Source organism: Coregonus lavaretus, assembly GCF_964263955.1.
Source record: "Coregonus lavaretus genome assembly, contig: HAP1_SCAFFOLD_205, whole genome shotgun sequence".
NCBI lineage: Eukaryota > Metazoa > Chordata > Actinopteri > Salmoniformes > Salmonidae > Coregonus > Coregonus lavaretus.
The window spans coordinates 91,492-114,619 of NW_028164026.1; the positions used below are offsets into that span (position 1 = coordinate 91,492).

At 43.2% G+C, this 23,128-nt stretch overlaps 1 protein-coding gene across 1 annotated transcript in view; it reads right to left on the reverse strand.

Moving 5' to 3' along the window:
- Positions 1–1,903: 1,903 nt before the first annotated feature.
- The window catches only part of LOC311117564 (major facilitator superfamily domain-containing protein 3-like), a 30,712-nt gene continuing 9,487 nt past the window's right edge, over positions 1,904–23,128 (reverse strand). Inside the window, exons 3-6 of the mRNA XM_084192495.1 lie at positions 21,712–21,859; positions 13,703–13,803; positions 5,649–5,758; positions 1,904–3,814 (exon numbers count right to left, since the gene is read on the reverse strand). Of these exons, the coding sequence (XP_084048621.1) occupies positions 3,623–3,814; positions 5,649–5,758; positions 13,703–13,803; positions 21,712–21,859 (551 nt within the window). The 3' untranslated portion in view covers positions 1,904–3,622. The remainder of the gene's footprint in view (positions 3,815–5,648; positions 5,759–13,702; positions 13,804–21,711; positions 21,860–23,128) is intronic.

Sequence of the window (23,128 nt, forward strand, 5' to 3'; positions counted from 1 at the left end):
CTCATTGAAAACACCTCACATTCCTGCACATGATGAATGACTGTCCATCCACACCTGTAGCAGGCAATCAGCAGACACTGTCCACTGATCTGCTCGAGCCTACCTGGCCAAGAGGGTTATGTCATCTCAGGTCTATGGTGTACATAAAACCAAATGCCTAGTTATCTTTGCTGTCTATGGTGATGTGTTTGGTAATGGGAGCCAGTTCGTATAGTGATGTACTACTGTATAAAGAAGCTGGTCTGTAGGGAAACGTCCAATAAAGAGGGGCCTATAGAGTCCTTTCTGATGGGTGGAGATGTGACAAGCTGCCAGCTCATGTGGTGTTTGTGGTTGAGTCACTTCACAGTGGGTCGCGGGCCCCTCTCGCCCCCATCCCTGGCCTCAACCCCATTCTCTCACAACCTCGTTTGAGCCATTAGGGCCATAGCAGAAGACGCCCCATGTTTCAACCCCCCCCCATCCCTTCATTCCTCTGCCCTCTACTACAACTCCATCCCATCACCCCCTCTGTGTCTCATAGACAACCTGTCATGACACGTTGGCTGAGGGTTAACTGCACTGCGTCACAGTGTTTAGGGTGTGTTATGAAAAGCCCTCTCTAACGATGCCATGATTACATGTCTGTCCATCAGCCAGTGCTGTAGCAAATCCACAACTCTGAGAAGACAAGGGGCCAGGGATTTGAAGGGGTTAACTGCCTTTGTAATAGTGATTGAACTGAAGTGATTCATCAGGATACTCTGTCTCACATTGATAAAGCTCAAGGGAGTCGAATGAATATGTATCTTTGTCATGTATCTTTTGTTGTATCTGTATCATTTTCAATTCTTCCCAGATAATGTAATATTTGATTGTGTTAAGCCATGCCCTTTTCACTGGCAAGGAAACCATTTTTGGGGGGCTGGTATGGGTCTTCTGTCTGGATTTTCTGCCAGGTTACCTATTGTACAGAGGCAGACGAGTGTTGGGTTTTCCCTAATCTGGTAAATAACACCTGTAGGAAATACAAGGATTACAACTGACTTGAAACAGACAAATTAGGCAATGTAATACTCAACAGTGCTGTACTGCAGGAAAGCTGAACACTGCATGTGTAGTGATATCATCGCTCAATGTTATGTTAGAATTTAAATGGGTCTATTGATTACATGGTCATTCATGTAGTCATTCTTCCAAACACCTTTGTTTTGATTCTCCGACAGAGAGCCAAACATGATCAATGTGTGTTGAAAATGCCTATACCACATGTGATTTCTGAGAAATACCAATGCTGTAGCTAGAATGTGATGGGTGTGTTGCATGGAGGAAGGGGAAGGGTATAGGAGAGAAACTGAGTCTCTTTTTCTCTCACACACACACACACACACACACACACACACACACACACACACACACACACACACACACACACACACACACACACACACACACACACACACACACACACACACACACACACACACACACACACACACACACACACACACACACACACACACACACACACACACACACACACACACACACACACACACACACACACACACACACACACACACAGAGCTATGGTTATCAGGAGGACCCTGATGTAATGAGATCTTGATCCAGAGTAATATAGGGTGTGGATATATGAGAGGCGTGTGTGAGGGATTCATAATTGTGTCCCAAGATTTGGCATGGTGGAATGTCCCCAACAATGGCTAGACTAAATCTTCTTCAGTCCGCTGGATATAATGGGTATGATATATTAACTTTATGCTTCTATCTCTTTCAAATGTACAGGTGTTTACTATTATTCTTTTTTAGACTGATGCCAAAGTGACGGTATTAAAAATGGGTAAGTTCAGGTAGAGGATTATTACAGGATATGACATTACTGCAGTAACATGCATGGCACATAGACATTTGGATAACAGCTTTATTTTGTGACAATCTCTCAGCACGTGTCAGAGACAGGGGTGTGCTTTGCAACAGGTGCTTTACATTAGCATGGACTTGGTCACAGTGACCCCGCTGATCATGACAATTCATAACATGGCTGCTCTGGTTCTATCTCCCCATGGCTGTCCCTATCTGAAACTGTCTAGGCCCTGTGTCACTATGTCACCTCCGTGAACTGTCATCCCTGTGACTATCTGTTATATTGTCATTCAGTCATCACAATGAGTGATACGGTAAACAAAAGACAGATGGTATTCAATCGGTGTGAGACATTGGTTGAATATTTCAGTCATTTTGCCAGTAGACGCCTCTTGCCGGTCGAATTAACCGCACCACAATCTAAGTTGCTTCAACTGCTGTGTTTCAAGATGAGGTGTGTGTGTTATTCTTAAGAACTTTACACATTATTTAACAACTCAAACAAGTAATATCAGCAGGTAGTTAAACAACCAACATCTATGTAACATTACATATAATTCATTTTTCCCCCAGAATTCATAAAAACATTTCCTGAAAATGTCCAATTGTTATTTTTGTTGTTTTTTGTTGCCAATCCTGGATAACTAACCACCATACAAAATGTATGGCTACAGTACGGTTCTCGATAACACCTTTTTTGGATAGTCCATCTGTAGATGCTTTACAGACTATCAGTAACATTTCAACTACTACTAACCCTAACCCTAGCTGTAACCCTAACCTTAACTGTTATCATATCCCTAAACTTAGACCTTACCCTAACCTTAACCCTTATTCTAAACCTAAACCTAACCGTAACCATAGCAAGCAGTTACTTATCAACAGATAGTTTGTTGATAGTAATCCGAACTATCCAAATAAAGTCTGACCTGGTTCTCTAATTGCGCTAACAGCTAACCTAGGCTAGCAGGTTCAAGCTAGCTACCTCTAATCAAAATCGTACGCTAGCTAGCAAATGTTGTACTTCACTGCTCACTAGCCTCTTCTGAGTATCTTACAGTGTTGATAATTGGTAGTAGGGATTTATTCGTAATCGTCGCCACAAAACTAGTACAATGCCAAACTGATATGACATAGAACTTTCATCGCTGGCTAATCCCTGGCTAAGTATAACTGCTGGCTTAAATTTTACTGCTGGCTTGGCAAATGTGAAAATGGCTCAGATGGAACTGTATGTCCTCCAACAACCCCTTAACAGCTTTCCTCTTTATTGTCCTCCCTATCCCTTATGCTACTGATCCAATCCCCATAATCAATATAACTACTCATCAGTGTCCTGGAAAAATCGTGTATAAAAAAAAATAAGTTCACTTTTCAGGAATCTAAAACAACGTTGTTGTTGCCATATATTAATGGAAATTCAAAAGGCTTTTTGAATTACTTATATTAGTCCTAGTTTCATTACACTTTCACAGAACATGGAAGGGATTGTTCTGTGAAACTTTCAATTTATGTTTAAAAAAGTGAGATACAGGGTTTTTCTAGGACGCCGACGTACGGCAGAATTCGCTTCACCCTCATGCAACACACTCCTTCCTCCTCCTCAAGCTCAGTGATCACCATCCCTAGTCCTGGACACCTATAGGGTGTGGAGATTTTTGTTCCAACCCTACACTCACACACCTTGTTCAACGACTCAACTGATCATTGACCCCTTGAGTAGCTTGACGTGTTAGTAAGGTCAAGAACAAAAAGCTGATCACTTGGGCTGTTCCCTGAGGGCCCCTGTGTCTGTGGCTTTCCAGATGTGGAGGGCTGTCCCGGCCGAGAGGACCAGGAAAAGGAGGAAGGCGGTGGGGAAGCCCACCCAGTCCACCAGGCCCCCCGCCAGGGCACTGAACATCAGCTTCCCCAGCACCTCCAGAGTGGACAGGAAACTGTAGTGGGTGGCCTGTAGGGAGAAGAGGAGAGGGTTAGGTAAAGGTGAGCTCAGAGATAAAAAAATAAAATAAACAACAGGACATGAGAGAGAGAATGTAGAGAGCGAGGCCACACCACACCAACACAGATTACCTAACATCCCAGACTCCACCTCTCATGCCCATAGCAACACAACAAGGCAACATAGCCAACGCATCTCCGTAGGTCTCCACCCTCCACTGACACCTAAATGTTCACACGATGGCAACCCTATTCCATACACTCAGGTGTATACACCACCAGACATAAAGACTTCAAGTGTGTTAAACCACTGAACACCTCTACAAATGAAACCATGTAAACTGCTAACCGCTTAACTGAACAGATTTATTTCAGCACAAACCACTAAGACATCCGCTGTGGCATGCATAGTTATCAGTACAGCTCTGGCTATGCCTAAATCCACATGATCAAAGTGAGATGGATCTTAATCAGTAAGGGGAGGGATGGGCAGAAGTAGGTTGCCGGGGGAAAACATCATTGAATGATTATGGTGAGCAGATGACTTCGATTATTAGAACTTTGGGCGGTGAAAAGGCGACAAGGCCTTTGTTCGTTGTACCTTTTACACCGTGTAACATAGCTCCCGTGTGGCTAAGAGTAACTTAGCCAGTTACCTAACTCAGACAAATGTCACCGGCCATAAAATGAGCAAGCTGTAAAGGAGACATTACCCAGGCATCTTTGCTGGGTCTCAGTATTGAGTACAGTGCTGGGTTGAGCCAGATTCACACAGTCGGAGTGCCTGTAGACCCGAGTTAAGTGAAGTGCTTTTATTCGGGCTAACTTGCTTAAGAGATTCCGTTTCTCTCTCCTGGGCCATCGACAAGCACTCACTCACGGTATCAGCTTTCCGTCACTGGATATGACCTTAAAAGGGTAGCTATATGTGTCACTGTCATGAGAACATTTCAAATTAACCCCAGAGGTTATTAGCTTTGTTTCATTAGGTTTTTCTTCCTTAATTGCCCAGATACAGCTTTGTATCCTCCTTAGTGTAGTTTTCCTAGTCAACGACTCCTAGGTAGAACCGCGGCAACTCGTCACCTTCAAAATTGATTGAGTGACATTTGAGAGGCTGCGAACAGAACACCTCCAGGCGGCGATGCCCCAGTTTAAAAGGGCCAAAATAAGTTATGTCAAAAAAGAGGGGGAGAGAGCGAGAGGGAAATATAGATATGTAAAAGGAGACAGAGAGAGAAAGGGAGAGAGCTAGGAGAAGAAAAGGGGCTCGTCAGTCCCAGCTGACCGGTGGGTGTTGTTGCTGTGAGGAGGGCTACCTGTCCTGCCTGTTGACATCATAGGATATAATCTAACTCCATTCCAGAGGCCGCTGGGTTTCCAGAGAATCTCGTCTTCTTAGATAAAAATCCTCTCCTCCAAGTGGAGGTAAAAAGCTGAGTGCCTCACTCCGTAAATGTGTGCATATCCTCAAAGAGTGGGCCACAGGCAAAAGTGTAAACAATTTAGCAAATGCATGACATTTGCACATGCAAATAGCACTTGATTTCTATGACACATTTCAAGGAATTACTTTATCTTTTAAAACGTGATTTGAAGTTGAACATAATTTGTTTGGAAATTGTCAGATGACGACAAAAATTGAGTTCTAGATTCTTTGTTTTTTTGGTAAAGATAATGTACTGATGATGTTAGACATTTGTACTTATCTCAGTCATATTCACCAAAATCAAGGGATATATGTGATTATTTAAAATTATTCATGTGTTTCTCACATGAAGGACCTGACTTGGCCATGGGAAATTATATTCTAGGTTGACAGGTGTGTAGAGGTTGACTCTTACCTGTACACTCTCCTCCGCTCTCTGTGTGCAGTGCATCATGGTCGTGAAGGTGAGCGTGGTGATGAGGCCGCCCAGGAAGTGCTGAATGCTCAAACTCAACACGGCCATACCTGAGGGGCAAACACAATAACAGCCATGACACTGTCTCAAACTCAACCCAATGTTGCCAGACATTATGGGTGCTTATATTTGTCCTGTTTCACACGTGTGAATTGGACATGTGTTTTTTACATATCCCACCCTCCCTGAGACAGTTCGAGAGAGGGGTCAAGGCCAGTGTCTGCCATTACCAACAGCGACCCTGGAACAATTAGAGGTTAAGTGCGTTGCTCAAGGGCACATCGACAGATCTTTCACCTTATCGGCTCGGGTATTCGAACTAGTGAACTTTCGGTTACTGGCCCAATGCTCTAACCGCTAGGCTACCTGCTGTGTTCTGTCCTAAAGTGGTGTTATCTAAATCTGCCTCTTTCGTTTCACTCAGAGTTCCTACTGGATGGATGGTGTGAGAAGGAGAGCTCAGTGGCGCAGCGTATATCAGTGGAGCCTGATCTGTCGCTGAACCGAGACAACAAAGGTGGAAGTAAGGGGGTGCTGTCTCCTCGCGTTCCCCCAAACAAGTTGTTCCCTCTCAGGAGACAGCAGAACACAGGCGACACAGAGCGTCTCTCAGCTCCCACTGACACTGAATTATTCACCGGAGATGTCGAGTTTTGCAGAATAAGACTTCTCCATTTCACAGGATTCAGAGAGCGAGACACTAACTCAGCTTATCAGAGTGAGAAAAGGGGGCACTCATGTAATATTGAGAATTTTACAGCAACATTTTTTGGGATCTTTGACATCATTGTTCCTGCTCTAAGAGGGGGGGGGGGGCTCCACTTCCAGCGGTTTCCAGAGTGAACAGCTCAACAAAGGTTCAAACAGGTCACTGAGAGAGCTTCTATTCTGCTTTCAGATTTCCTTCACTTTAGTCATGAGATTAAAATGGGATGTTTGTGAGATGCTCAAAGCGCTGTAAACTGACCTCTTCACGCACCTCTTCTTCCACCACATACAGTGCCTTCAGAAAGTATTCACACCCCTTGACTTTTTCCACATTTTAATTGATTTAAATTTAGATTTTGTGTCACTGGCTTACACACAATACCCAATAATGTCATAGTGGAATTATGTTTTTAGAAATGTTAACAAATTAATTAAAAATTAAAAGCTGAAATGTCTTGAGTCAATAAGTTTTCAACCCCTTTGTTATGGCAAGCCTAAATAAGTTCAGGAGTAAAAATGTGCTCAACAAGTCACATAATAAGTTGCATGGACTCCCTCTGTATGCAATAATAGTGCTTAACATGATTTTTTAATGGCTACCTCATCTCTGTACCCCACACATACAATTATCTGTAAGGTCCCTCAGTCGAGCAGTGAATTTCAAACACAGATTCAACATCAAAGACTAGGGAGGTTTTCCAATGCCTCACAAAGAAGGGCACCTATTGGTAGAAAAAAAGCCGACATTGGATATCGCTTTGAGCATGGTGAAGTTATTCATTACACTTTGGATGGTGTATCAATACACCCAGTCACTACAAAGATACAGGCGTCCTTCTTAACTCAGTTGCTGGAGAGGAAGGAAACTGCTCAGGGATTTCACCATGGAGGCCAATGGTGACTTTAAAACAGTTACAGAGTTTAATGGCTGTGATAGGAGAAAACTGAGGATGGATCAACAACATTGTAGTTACTCCACAATACTAACCTAAATGACAGAAGGAATAAAAATATTTCAAAACATGTATCCTGTTTGCAATAAGACACTAAAGTAAAACTGCAAAGAAAATTGGCAAAGTAATGAACTTTAAGTCCTGAATACAAAGTGATATGTTTGTGGCATATCCAACAACACATCACTGAGTACCACTCTTCATATTTTCAAGCATGGTGGTGGCTGCATCATGTTATGGGTATGCTTGTCATCGGCCTGGACTATAGTTTTTTTTAGGATACAACAGCCTAGAGGAAAATGTGGTTCAGTCTGCTTTCCAACAGACACTGGGAGACAAATTCACCTTTCAGCAGGACAATAGCCTAAAACACAAGGCCAAACATACACTGGAGTTGCTTACCAAGATGACATTGAATGTTGCTGAGTGGCCTAGTTAAAGGTTTGACTTAAATCGGCTTAAACATCTATGGCAAGACTTGAAAATTGCTGTCTAGAAATGATCAACAACCAACTTGACACAGCTTGAAGAATTTTAAAAAGAATATTGTGCAAATATTGTACAATCCAAGTGTGCAAAGCTTTTAGAGACTTACCCAGAAAGACTCACTGCTGTAATCACTGCCAAAGGTGATTCAAACATGTATTGACTCATGGGTGTGAATACTTATGTAAATAAGATATTTCTGTATTTCATTTTCAATAAATGTGCAAAGATTTCTAAAAACATGTTTTTGCTTTGTCATTATGGGGTATTGTGTGTAGATGGGTGAGAAAAATAATACTGAATCCATTTTGAATTCAGGCTGTAACACAACTAAATGTGAAATAAGTCAAGGGGTATGAATACTTTCTGAAAGCACTGTATGTGTGTTGTATGTATAGGCCTTATGTACCAGGTCTCTACTAAATAGATTCCTATCTCAACGAGACTAACCTGGTTAAATAAATAAAGAAGGCCTAAATGTAGATGGTTACACATGACAAAATGTTTTATGTATAGGCCTAAATGTGGATGGTTACACATGACAAAATGTTTTATGTATAGGCCTAAATGTGGATGGTTACACATGACAAAATGTTTTATGTATAGGCCTAAATGTGGATGGTTACACATGACAACATGTTTTATGTATAGGCCTAAATGTGGATGGTTACACATGACAAAATGTTTTATGTATAGGCCTAAATGTGGATGGTTACACATGACAACATGTTTTATGTATAGGCCTAAATGTGGATGGTTACACATGACAACATGTTTTATGTATAGGCCTAAATGTGGATGGTTACACATGACAACATGTTTTATGTATAGGTCTAAATGTGGATGGTTACACATGACAACATGTTTTATGTATAGGCCTAAATGTGGATGGTTACACATGACAACATGTTTTATGTATAGGCCTAAATGTGGATGGTTACACATGACAACATGTTTTATGTATAGGTCTAAATGTGGATGGTTACACATGACAACATGTTTCCACATTATGTTACGTTTCCCCCATCAATCTACACACAATACCCCATAATGACAAAGCAAAAACAGGTTTTTTTTTTAAAGAATTTTGCTAATTTGAAATAACACATTTACATAAGTATTCAGACCCTTTACTCAGTAATTTGTTGAACCACCTTTGGCAGCGATTACAGCATAGAGTCTTCTTGGGTATGACGCTACAAGCTTGGCACACCTGTATTTGGGAAGGTTCTCCCATCTCTGCAGAGGAGCTCTAGAGCTCTGTCAGAGTGACCATCGGGTTCTTGGTCACCTCCCTGACCAAGGCCGTTCTCCACCGATTGCTCAGTTTGGCTGGGCGGCTAGCTCTAGGATGAGTCTTGGTGGTTCCAAACTTCTTCCATTTAAGAATGATGGAGGCCACTGTGTTCTTTTGGACCTTCAATGCAGCAGACATTTGTTGGTACCATTCCCCAGATCTGTGCCTCGACACAATCCTGTCTCGGAGCTCTACAGACAATTCCTTCGACCTCATGGCTTGGTTTTTGCTCTGACATGCACTGTCAGCTGTGGGACCTTATATAGACAGGTGTGTGACTTTCCAAATCATGTCCAATCAATTGAATTTACCACAGGTGTACTCCAATCAAGTTGTAGAAACATCTCAAGGATGATCAATGGGAACAGGATGCACCTGAGCTCAATTTCGAGTCTCATAGCAAAGGGTCAGAATACTTATGTAAATAAGGTATTTCAGTTTTTAATTTGTTAGAAATTTGCAAAAATGTTCACTTTGTCATTATGGGGTATTGTGTGTAGATTGCTGAGGAAAATATTTTATTTAATCAATTTTAGAATAAGGCTGTAACGTAACAAAATGTGGAAAAAGTCAAGGGGTCTTAATACTTTCCGAAGGCACTGCATAGGCCTAAATGTGGATGGGTTCACATGACAAAATGTTTTATGTATAAGCCTAAATGTGAATGGGTTACACATGACACAACAACGTGTTATTTGTTTTGCCATGGGGTCAGGGGGTTAGAGTACGGTGGGTTAGAGTGTGGCCGTTGTAGATGCATGCGATGGGTATCCGGTAAAGTCCATCATGTGTTGCTTTCATGTACCAAAGCGGATGGATCTGCGAGCCCAGTGGGTTTGTTCATTATAGTCATGGTTACCTGTGTGAGTCAGTGAGGTCACATGGAGGTGCCTGCCTTCATTCATCAGAGTCACACTGTCACCTGCCACCTGCTCCCATTTTGTGCAAGGTGAAAGAAAGAAAGATATCGAGCTACGGATGGACAAACAGATGTGGCTTGTGGGGGACTAGAGACGCATACAGGTCTAGATCAGTGGAAAAGGACAGGCTGGTTAGAGTAAATGATGTATGTCCATTGTTAGAGTGTGTGTGAACTGATGATATTGACCACGTTTACAGTGAGGGAAAAAAGTATTTGATCCCCTGCTGATGTTGTACGTTTGGCCACTGACAAAGAAATTATCAGTCTATAATTTTAATGGTAGGTTTATTTGAACAGTGAGAGACAGAATAACAACAAAAAAATCCAGGAAAACGCATGTCAAAAATGTTATAAATTGTTTGCATTTTAATGAGGGAAATAAGTATTTGACCCCCTCTCAATCAGAAAGATTTCTGGCTCCCAGGTGTCTTTTATACAGGTAACGAGCTGAGATTAGGTGCTCCTAATCTCAGCTTGTTACCTGTATAAAAGACACCTGTCCACAGAAGCAATCAATCATTACATTTACATTTACGTCATTTAGCAGACGCTCTTATCCAGAGCGACTTACAAATAGGTGCATTCATCTTATAGCCAGTGGGATAACCACTTTACAATGTTTATTTTTATATTTTTTTATATTTTTTTTTGGGGGGGGGGGTGGGTTGGGGTAGAAAGATTACTTTATCCTATCCCAGGTATTCCTTAAAGAGGTGGGGTTTCAAATGTCTCCGGAAGGTGGTGAGTGACTCCGCTGTCCTGGCGTCGTGAGGGAGCTTGTTCCACCATTGGGGTGCCAGAGCAGCGAACAGTTTTGACTGGGCTGAGCGGGAACTATGCTTCCGCAGAGGTAGGGGAGCCAGCAGGCCAGAGGTGGATAAACGCAATGCCCTCGTTTGGGTGTAGGGACTGATCAGAGCCTGAAGGTACGGAGGTGCCGTTCCCCTCACAGCTCCGTAGGCAAGCACCATGGTCTTGTAGCAGATGCGAGCTTCAACTGGAAGCCAGTGGAGTGTGCGGAGGAGCGGGGTGACGTGAGAGAACTTGGGAAGGTTGAACACCAGACGGGCTGCGGCATTCTGGATGAGTTGTAGGGGTTTAATGGCACAGGCAGGGAGCCCAGCCAACAGCGAGTAGCAGTAATCCAGACGGGAGATGACAAGTGCCTGGATTAGGACCTGAGCCTCTTCCTGTGTAAGGCAGGGTCGTACTCTCCGAATGTTGTAGAGCATGAACCTACAGGATCGGGTCACCGCCTTGATGTTAGCGGAGAACGACAGGGTGTTGTCCAGGGTCACGCCAAGGCTCTTCGCACTCTGGGAGGAGGACACAACGGAGTTGTCAACCGTGATGGCGAGATCATGGAACAGGCAGTCCTTCCCCGGGAGGAAGAGCAGCTCCGTCTTGCCAAGGTTCAGCTTGAGGTTCAGATTCCAAACTCTCCACCATGGCCAAGACCAAAGAGCTCTCCAAGGATGTCAGGGACAAGATTGTAGACCTACACAAGGCTGGAATGGGCTACAAGACCATCGCCAAGCAGCTTGGTGAGAAGGTGACAACAGTTGCTGCGATTATACGCAAATGGAAGAAACACAAAGGAACAGTCAATCTCCCTCGACCTGGGGCTCCATGCAAGATCTCACCTCGTGGAGCTGCAATGATCATGAGAACGGTGAGGAATCAGCCCAGAACTACACGGGAGGATCTTGTCAATGATCTCAAGGCAGCTGGGACCATAGTCACCAAGAAAACAATTGGTAACACACTATGCCGTGAAGGACTGAAATCCTGCAGCGCCCGCAAGGTCCCCCTGCTCAAGAAAGCACATATACAGGGCCGTCTGAAGTTTGCCAATGAACATCTGAATGATTCAGAGGAGAACTGGGTGAAAGTGTTGTGGTCAGATGAGACCAAAATCGAGCGCTTTGGCATCAACTCAACTCGCCGTGTTTGGAGGAATGCTGCATATGACCCCAAAAACACCATCCCCACCGTCAAAAATGGAGGTGGAAACATTAGGCTTTGGGGGTGTTTTTCTGCTAAGGGGACAGGACAACTTCACCGCATCAAAGGGACGATGGACAGGGCCATGTACCGTCAAATCTTGGGTGGGAACCTCCTTCCCTCAGCCAGGGCATTGAAAATGGGTCGTGGATGGGTATTCCAGCATGACAATGACCCAAAACACACGGCCAAGGCAACAAAGGAGTGGCTCAAGAAGAAGCACATTAAGGTCCTGGAGTGGCCTAGCCAGTCTCCAGACCTTTTAATCCCATAGAAAATCTGTGGAGAGAGCTGAAGGTTCGAGTTGCTAAACGTCAGTCTCGAAACCTTAATGACTTGGAGAAGATCTGCAAAGAGGAGTGGAACAAAATCCCTCCTGAGCTGTGTGCAAACCTGGTGGCCAACTACAAAAACGTCTGACCTCTGTGATTGCCAACAAGGTTTTTGCCACCAAGTACTAAGTCATGTTTTGCAGAGGGGTCAAATACTTATTTCCCTCATTAAAATGCAAATCAATTTATAACATTTTTGACATGCGTTTTTCTGGATTTTTGTTTTGTTATTCTGTCTCTCACTGTTCAAATAAACCTACCATTAAAATTATAGACTGATCATGTCTTTGTCAGTGGGCAAACGTACAAAATCAGCAGGGGATCAAATACTTTTTTCCCTCACTGTACCTGCACACCAATATCCCGTTATTACTACTCAAGTGTTCTATTTTTGAGTTGATGCATATAAACATCATATCCCGTTTACAATAACCTGAAAAAGCTTGTATCTCGGTTATAAGAAACCCAGATAAGATGCCTGGGATATGCTGATCTAAGATGGGATACTGTGGCATGTAAACATCTTATCCCGTTTACTGTTGTTTTTCACGGTCCGCGTAGGCAGGCTCAGTTGCACATATCATGGGTGTTGTGCAGTCTATGGTGTTGTGTGATGATATTTTCATCTGATTATCAAACAAATCACTTAAAAAAGTAGGCTACCTGCACAGTTCGATCCACCATAATAATTCCATAATAATTTTGCCTACTATAATTAATTTACTATAATTTAAGATTCTGCTTATAATTTCCGACATTTGGTAGGTCATTTGTTTGTTAACTGTAGTTTGATAGACTACATAAGCTTCTATTCTGTCATAACTTGTTGCCCCAGAAGACTAAATAAAGTAGTGCTCACCAGAATAATGTCTTACATCAATAGAATGAATGCATTAATCTAGTTAACCCCAGAAAAGTTGTCTGTTTCGTTTAGGAACCGGGAAGAAAACGCAATAACTCCAAAACAGTGGAAAGATTGGTCCTGTGCAAAATGTCCAAATGCCATCAGTTTGACTGGTTTTAAGGAAAGGAAAAGCTGAGAAAACGACGAAACAAGTTTCTGATAAGACTTCAGTTCGTCTTGGCTGCATATTTTATGTGGTTGAAATACTGTCTGCTTGCATAACAGTGTCAAAGATAACACATTATACGCGCATTCACATTTTCTCAAGTGATGCTGAAATAAATAAATCAAATTTCTCCACTCCTGTTCCAGAGACAAAATTAACATTTGTTGTATAATTTCACTGCAAGAAATGCATAAGTCAGAGTGCAGTCTGGTCTTCTCTCACCTTTCATGAGTGGGGAAGGTTCCAGCACAGTCAGGAGGGAGCTCTGGAACACCATACTGACAGTCCGCATCACAAACACCCGCCTCATCAGAGAGCCAATACTGTGGAGACACACAAGACGGACAACCAGTCATTTGACACACACACAGGCAAATAATAGTATGTAGTATGTGTATGCTAACAAAAACAAACACCATATTTCCCTCTACAGTAGCAAACACACCCACACTCCAGGGTTTCTGTTAGGAAAATGTGGCACCGGACATTTGACTGGCAGCATTTTAATTTACCGGACATTTGAGAAATGTACCGGACCCATACGCCATTGGTTGCGTAACCTGATCAGGGCGTCCACCCACGGTGCTCAGAATGACAGAAATCACATTTAGATTATAGTAATTCATCTTAACAAATCATGAACCTCGAGGATGAAACGGTGTGGGTCCTTCTTACCAAATTCCGATGTGCATTTAAAGATGTTAGAATAACTGCCACATGTACTTTTCCTCAGCCAACAAGACGAGTAATGAACAGCCAAACCACTAGCCTATGTCAATCTACTATCCCCAATTTGTTTGTTGTTTTGGCACTGTACTTCAGCACTTTGAATTTGAAATGATATAATGAGTGAAATGATATAATGACTATGAAGTTAAAGTGCAGACAGCTTTAATTTGAGTGTATTTTCATCCATATCGGGTGAACTGTTTAGAAATGAATGGTAAATAATGTAATAATTGCGTGCTAGGAATATGGGACTACTTTAATACACATAAGTGAATTTGTCCCAATACTTTTTTGTCCCTTAAAATGGGGGGACCATGTACAAAAAGTGCTGTAATTTCTAAACGGTTCACCCGATATGGATGAAAATACCCTGAAATTAAAGCTGACAGTCTGCACTTTAACCTCATTCATTGTATTATTTCAAATCCAAAGTGCTCGATTACAGAGCCAATAATTTCTTTTTTTGCCACTGTCCCGATACTTTTGCAGCTCACTGTAAATAATTGCCTCCACATTTGGTCTCATTTTGGCTAGGGTACTTTAAGGCAAGGTAAACATGCCTCATAATATGTAGTAAAATGTTCAGATTTCAAACTATTTAGTATATGTTTTCCAAATGCATACTGCCTCCAGCTCATTGCAAAGTGGTGTGTGATGCGCTGAAGCCTACCTACCATTATATGCACTTAAATGGCGAATGGGAAGTGCGCTTCAAATACCAGTTGAGAAATAAAAATAGTAGCTATTTTTTATCGTGCTCAAAACTGTTTTTAACATGCGATTTCATTTAGAATTGTTGCACAATGATTGGGCTTATAAAAGCAAGGTTCACTCCAGCAGCCCCAGGAGCTGTAGCAGCAACTCTCGTGCTGTCAAAGATTTTCAGCTTAAACTAGGCTCTGTACCTGTATGCTGTGCGCGTGTGATAAATAAGAGTCATAACGACTAACGAAAATACACACGTGCCAATTTAATTCCACTAAATTATGCAAATGAACCCATAGACCGATAAGCATGACCGGTCAAATGTACTTACATCGACTGGTATTTTCATAAATTAAAAGGCTAAAAGGCATTATTTTGCAATGGGATTTTTTTCTTCTCCCAGACAGTTGGCCGGTACAAATTTGATTTATCAGCATAAAAACATATATATTGGCCATAAGCCGGCTATTACCGGGTAACGGAAACCCTGACACACACACACACACACACACACACCCCTACACACCCATGCACACGCGACGTGTCCCCAGACACTAATCCTTGTTAGTCAGAGAGCCGGTAGGCATGGCTCATGGGGTAATCAATAACTTAAGGAGCTCCCCAGTGTGGTAAATTAATGACCATCAGTCGTCTCACCCCCTTAAAGCATTGTGTTGTGTGTGTGTATGTGTGCCTCCCAGGGATTACCACTGTGCCAATCAGTCCCCAAAGGATCCTGTCAATCAGACAAACCAGACGCGTGCCACTGTCTGATATCTGAAATCTATACCATCTGACATGGACATTACCACATGGACATTACCACAGCTTAGTTTGATTTAACTCTGACATGAGCAATATACCAACTATACTCAAATCTGATACCAAATAGTATCTGTCTCGTTTCTGTCCATTCTGTCAGTCTGTACGTCTACAGGATCTATAACACCTCTCTAATTTCTCCTTCTTTACCCTTTCCACCTGAAAACCAATCTGCTATCATTCATATGCTAAAGACATTCTTTCTCTCATTCTTTATTTACTCCCTTCACAATGACACTCTTTCAAATCTGGCTCTCTGGGGAGTTGCCGTAGTGATGGGGTGAGAGGAGAACCTGCCTCGCTACTGACACTTCACACGGGCCAGGCTCCGATACCATTTAGGCTCTTGGGTTGCCGATGGCGATCTGTGTGAGGGGGTCAGTCTCTGGCCACTCAGGCGTTTCTGATGGGGCCCGGGATAAACGTCCAAATTAGATTTGAGAGCATTGAGACGGCCTGGTGGATGGGCTTTGTTTAGTGTGTGTGCTTGCGTGCATGCGTGTTGGGAAGTGGGGGAGAGTGGCGGGAGGTCATTCTGTGGGAATCTGGACTGGGTGTACAGTGTCAGGTAAACGCACCTCTGTGTGTGAAAATGTGACAAGGTAGAACGAAAGAGTAGAAGTACCGCAAAAATATGACAGCGCTTTTGTGAAAGAGATTCCAAACAAAAGGTTTGCCTTTGGAGGCTTACATTGTATTTGGTTGTATTAGTTTATGGGTAGTGTGACAAACACCTGGGAGCATCAGAGACCATATGGAGATGTAATTCAAACAGGACAGACCACAGTCTTCTGCAGACGTTTTATACAAAGACAAGATACTGGTATTCTCTTCATATAGGGCCTATTTCAGCTCGATGCTAATGGTAGTATTATCATTAACCAATCTAGCTTTGTGAGTGCTAGTGATGGATAAGGTGATGTAAACTACATGACTAAAAGTATGTGGACACCTGCTCGTCGAACATCTCATTTCAAAATCATGGGCATTAATATGGAATTGGTCCCCCTTTGCTGCTATAACAGCCTCCACTCTTTCTGGGAAGGCTTTCCACTAGATGTTGGAACATTGCTGCGGGGACTTGCTTCCATTCAGCCACAAGATAATTAGTGAGGTCGGGCACTGATGTTGGGCGATTAGGCCTGGCTCGCAGTCTGCATTCTAATTCATCCCAAAGGTGTTCGATGGGGTTGAGGTCAGGGCTCTGTGCAGGCCAGTCAAGTTCTTCCACACAAATCTCGACAAACCATTTCTGTATCGACCTCGCTTTGTGCATGGGGGCATTGTGATGCTGAAACAGGAAAGGGCCTTCCCCAAACTGTTGCCACAAAGTTGGAAGCACAGAATCGTCTAGAATGTCATTGTATGCTGTAGCATTAAGATTTCCCTTCACTGGAACTAAGGGGCCTAGCACGAACCATGAAAAACTGCCCAAGACCATTATTCCTCCTCCACCAAACTTTACAGTTGGCATTATACATTGGGGGCAGGTAGCGTTCTCCTGGCATCCGCCAAACCCAGATTCGTCCGTCGGACTGCCAGATGGTGAAGCATGATTCATCACTCCAGAGAACGCTTTTCCACTGCCCCAGAGTCCAATGGCGGCAAGCTTTACACCACTCCAGCCAATGCTTGGCATTGCGCATGGTGATCTTAGGCTTGTGTGTGGCTGATCGGCCATGGAAACCCATTTCCTGAAGCTCCCGACGAACAGTTATTGTGCTGACGTTGCTTCCAGAGTCAGTTTGGACCTCGGTAGTGAGTGTTGCAACCGAGGACAGATTATTTTTACGCGCTACAACACTCAGCGGTCCCATTCTATGAGCTTGTGTGGCCTACCACTTCGCGGCTGAGCCGTTGTTGCTCCTAGACGTTTCCACTTCACAATAACAGCTTTTACAGTTGACCGGGGCAGCTCTAGCAGGGCAGAAATTTGATGAACTGACTTGTTGGAAAGGTGGCATCCTATGACGGTGCCACATTGAAAGTCACTGAGCTCTTCAGTAAGGCCATTCTACTGCCAATGTTTTGTCTATGGAGATTGCAAGACTGTGTGCTCAATTTTATACACCTGTCAGCAATGGGTGTGGCTGAAATAGACAAATCCACTAATTTGAAGGGGTGTCCACATACGTTTGTATATGTAGTGTACAGTGGGGAAAAAAAGTATTTAGTCAGCCACCAATTGTGCAAGTTCTCCCACTTAAAAAGATGAGAGAGGCCTGTAATTTTCATCATAGGTACACGTCAACTATGACAGACAAAATGATGTATTTATTTGCAAATTATGGTGGAAAATAAGTATTTGGTCACCTACAAACAAGCAAGATTTCTGGCTCTCACAGACCTGTAACTTCTTCTTTAAGAGGCTCCTCTGTCCTCCACTCGTTACCTGTATTAATGGCACCTGTTTGTATTTTCAGTATTATTTTCAGTATATTTACACTACTATCTTCCCCACTAAGTCATGGAGTCAGTCAGACCATTAAACCTTGAGTCCTTGAGTCCCCAATTTATCACCCTTAAGAGACCCAAGGTCAGCCTTCTGCTAGTAACCAAAATGAGTTATCAGTAAGAAAACTCCAAACAAACAGAAAAGTAAACAAATGAAGATCCAAATTGAACAGAGGAGTAAACTGAAGATGCAGCAGCAGCTTGACGGCCCTGCGGAAGCACAAGTCTTATTGAACATAATCCCAGGGGTGTGACAGGGTGCCCATACTCAGGGCCATAGCTACATATGAGGACACCAAGGTCTGGACCTCTGTAATCTTTCAGAATAAAAAAATACAGTGGGGAAAAAAAGTATTTAGTCAGCCACCAATTGTGCAAGTTCTCCCACTTAAAAAGATGAGAGAGGCCTGTAATTTTCATCATAGGTACACGTCAACTATGACAGACAAATTGAGAAAAAAAAATCCAAAAAATCACATTGTAGGATTTTTAATGAATTTATTTGCAAATTATGGTGGAAAATAAGTATTTGGTCACCTACAAACAAACAAGATTTCTGGCTCTCACAGACCTGTAACTTCTTCTTTAAGAGGCTCCTCTGTCCTCCACTCGTTACCTGTATTAATGGCACCTGTTTGAACTTGTTATCAGTATAAAAGACACCTGTCCACAACCTCAAACAGTCACACTCCAAACTCCACTATGGCCAAGACCAAAGAGCTGTCAAAGGACACCAGAAACAAAATTGTAGACCTGCACCAGGCTGGGAAGACTGAATCTGCAATAGGTAAGCAGCTTGGTTTGAAGAAATCAACTGTGGGAGCAATTATTAGGAAATGGAAGACATACAAGACCACTGATAATCTCCCTCGATCTGGGGCTCCACGCAAGATCTCAAAGAGGTCAAAATGATCACAAGAACGGTGAGCAAAAATCCCAGAACCACACGGGGGGACCTAGTGAATGACCTGCAGAGAGCTGGGACCAAAGTAACAAAGCCTACCATCAGTAACACACTACGCCGCCAGGGACTCAAATCCTGCAGTGCCAGACGTGTTCCCCTGCTTAAGCCAGTACATGTCCAGGCCCGTCTGAAGTTTGCTAGAGTGCATTTGGATGATCCAGAAGAGGATTGGGAGAATGTCATATGGTCAGATGAAACCAAAATAGAACTTTTTGGTAAAAACTCAACTCGTCGTGTTTGGAGGACAAATAATGCTGAGTTGCATCCAAAGAACACCATACCTACTGTGAAGCATGGGGGTGGAAACATCATGCTTTGGGGCTGTTTTTCTGCAAAGGGACCAGGACGACTGATCCGTGTAAAGGAAAGAATGAATGGGGCCATGTATCGTGAGATTTTGAGTGAAAACCTCCTTCCATCAGCAAGGGCATTGAAGATGAAACGTGGCTGGGTCTTTCAGCATGACAATGATCCCAAACACACCGCCCGGGCAACGAAGGAGTGGCTTCGTAAGAAGCATTTCAAGGTCCTGGAGTGGCCTAGCCAGTCTCCAGATCTCAACCCCATAGAAAATCTTTGGAGGGAGTTGAAAGTCCGTGTTGCCCAGCGACAGCCCCAAAACATCACTGCTCTAGAGGAGATCTGCATGGAGGAATGGGCCAAAATACCAGCAACAGTGTGTGAAAACCTTGTGAAGACTTACAGAAAACGTTTGACCTGTGTCATTGCCAACAAAGGGTATATAACAAAGTATTGAGAAACTTTTGTTATTGACCAAATACTTATTTTCCACCATAATTTGCAAATAAATTCATTCAAAATCCTACAATGTGATTTTCTGGATTTTTTTTCCTCATTTTGTCTGTCATAGTTGACGTGTACCTATGATGAAAATTACAGGCCTCTCTCATCTTTTTAAGTGGGAGAACTTGCACAATTGGTGGCTGACTAAATATTTTTTTTCCTCACTGTATGTTTCATGCTAACGCCATGTGTGGGAAAATACATACGCATTGTTGTTATTTATAGATTGCATTACATCACATCTATTGTCTTATGCAATGGAGGTTGAGTTAGGGTAGTGTATGTGTTGTAATGGCAGTTGGTGAAAATGTAAGGTTAACTAGCAATTGAAAGGAGAACTTTAATCTCTAGAGCTGAGGCTGCCCTGCTTTTTTGTGCAGGTGCTGCCTTTCAAAACGTATGTTCTACTACGGCTTGCTAGGAACTTCAGATGATTGGTAGAAAATAAGATGATGCCAAGGAGAGTCTATAAGAATTTACACTAGGAGTGACATTTTCTATGACCAAATGGCCCTGCTGCAGATTATAATGACTTTTAGGCTAAAGTCTGTGCTCTGTGATCTCTCTCAAAAATAAGATAGTTTCAGTTCACTTCAGGTTAGGTCAATAGAAACGGTTGATTATTGGTGGATGCTTTGAATTATCAGCTGTAGAAGACAGAAGACCTAGTGTTGCTGTTGAGGCCTGTCTCCTTGCCTCACTGGAGGCTTCAAAGCATCTCCCCCTGCTGCTCTCCTACCACACACAGAGGGCTATAGACACACACACCCCAGTGTGGGGAGTGGAGGTGATGGGGTGATGTGATATCTGTGCAACAGAAAGGGACGCTAAAATGGGCACTATAGACTAAAAAACTAAAAACAAATAAACAGATGGTGAGTATTACAAATGAGTTACAAAACAAGTCATGGAAGCATGCGAGTTAGGTAAATGACTAAAATGTAAATGTAAAACTGAAATCAGAGTGTTGCCTATGGACGCTACCTGAACTGGGAGAGCAGGAATAAAGTGTTGCCTCTGAACGCTACCAGGAGAGTGTTGCCTCTGAACGCTACCAGGAGAGTGTTGCTTCTAAATGCTACCAGGAGAGTGTTGCCACTGAACGCTACCAGGAGAGTGTTGCCTCTGAATGCTACCAGGAGAGTGTTGCATCTGAACGCTACCAGGAGAGTGTTGCCTCTGAATGCTACCAGGAGAGTGTTGCATCTGAACGCTACCAGGAGAGTGTTGCTTCTGAATGCTACCAGGAGAGTGTTGCCTCTGAACGCTACCAGGAGAGTGTTGCTTCTTAACGCTACCAGGAGAGTGTTGCTTCTAAATGCTACCAGGAGAGTGTTGCCACTGAACGCTACCAGGAGAGTGTTGCCTCTGAACGCTACCAGGAGAGTGTTGCCTCTGAATGCTACCAGGAGAGTGTTGCATCTGAACGCTACCAGGAGAGTGTTGCTTCTGAATGCTACCAGGAGAGTGTTGCCTCTGAACGCTACCAGGAGAGTGTTGCTTCTTAACGCTATCAGGAGTGTTGCTTCTGAACGCTACCAGGAGAGTGTTGCCTTTGAACGCTACCAGGAGAGTGTTGCCTCTGAATGCTACCAGGAGAGTGTTGCATCTGAACGCTACCAGGAGAGTGTTGCTTCTGAATGCTACCAGGAGAGTGTTGCTTCTTAACGCTATCAGGAGTGTTGCTTCTGAATGCTACCAGGAGAGTGTTGCCTTTGAACGCTACCAGGAGAGTGCTGCTTCTGAATGCTACCTGAACTGGGAGAGCAGCACGCCACCAAGGGAGGAGCCACAGATGGAGAAGCCCATGGCGATCACTCCGTTCCAGAACCCCAGCTCCCGCGCTGTCATGTGATGGTCCAACAGGAAGAGAGGGAACATGGTCACCGCACCCTGCTCGCCTGTGGACAGAGAGAGAGACAGGACAAACCAGTTGGAGTTCAGGTTAGACAAGAGAGAAGGTTAGATGCTTAACACAAACGACAACTCTGTGACAGTGCACAAAGCAGTTACCTGCTTAATAGACTGGACAATGATATAGTGGTGCTGACGTCTTTTCTAAATCTAACAACACAACACACAATATTCCTAGATAGTGGCTATAATAGATGTCAAACAAAAAAAGAATATCCTCATATCCGTCATTTTTCAAAACGGCCTAATGCAAAACGTCCTCAGATAACGTAAGCCTCAATCATAGAGCTTTTGGTTGAAATAAAAGTTTGTCAGTCAGACAATAGTCTCTCTGTCGCTGTGTGGCGTCGAAGGCGGGATAATGTTCTGCCGAACGACGGTGTAAAATATTCAGCGCTGCCGCCATTATTAATGGAGAGTGACTTCACAAAGACAGGGAGACGGAGCGTTGAGTGACAGCTCAGAGACTGCTGTCAAAGAGACGACACACACACACACACACACACACACACACACACACACACTTGGCCAGAAGAAAAACAAAAATAGAGAGAGAATATTTCACATGAAACGGAGAAGAAAATCAAAAAGAGTTCTCAGAGAAGATGCTGAAAACCTCCTGGCGCACGGGAACACTACGACAACGTACACGTAAACGTTCTGACAACGCTATGTGACAGCCAAGCTAAATGTATGGCAGGAGAATGACAGGGATAAACAGGTTGCTATGATGACATATTCATCACATTCAGCATCTATATTCTATATTCCAAGGCAGCGCTAACATCAACAGCTATCAGCTACTCTGCTACTCACTATTCCCCACCATCACCAGTTGAAACCTGGGGAACCTTTTATCATCCAACAGTGTAGGTAGTTTGAGCATTTGTCATTACGGCAAGACATTACTTAAATGGGCAATCTGCGATTGCTACATCAATTTTTTGACTTTTAAATGATCGATATACACCCGTTGATTCTTGAAGAATATATACTGAGTGTACAAAACATTAGGAACACCTTCCTAATATTGAGTTGCACCCCATTTTGCCTTCAGAACAGCCTCAATTCGTCAGGGCATGGACTCTACAAGCTGTCGAAAGCGCTTCACAGGGATGCTGGCCCATGTTGACTACAATGCTTCCCACAATTGTGTCAAGTTGGCTGGATGTCCTTTGGGTGGTGGACCATTCTTGATACACACGGGAGCGTGAAAAACCCAGCAGTGTTGCAGTTCTTGACACACTCAAACCAGT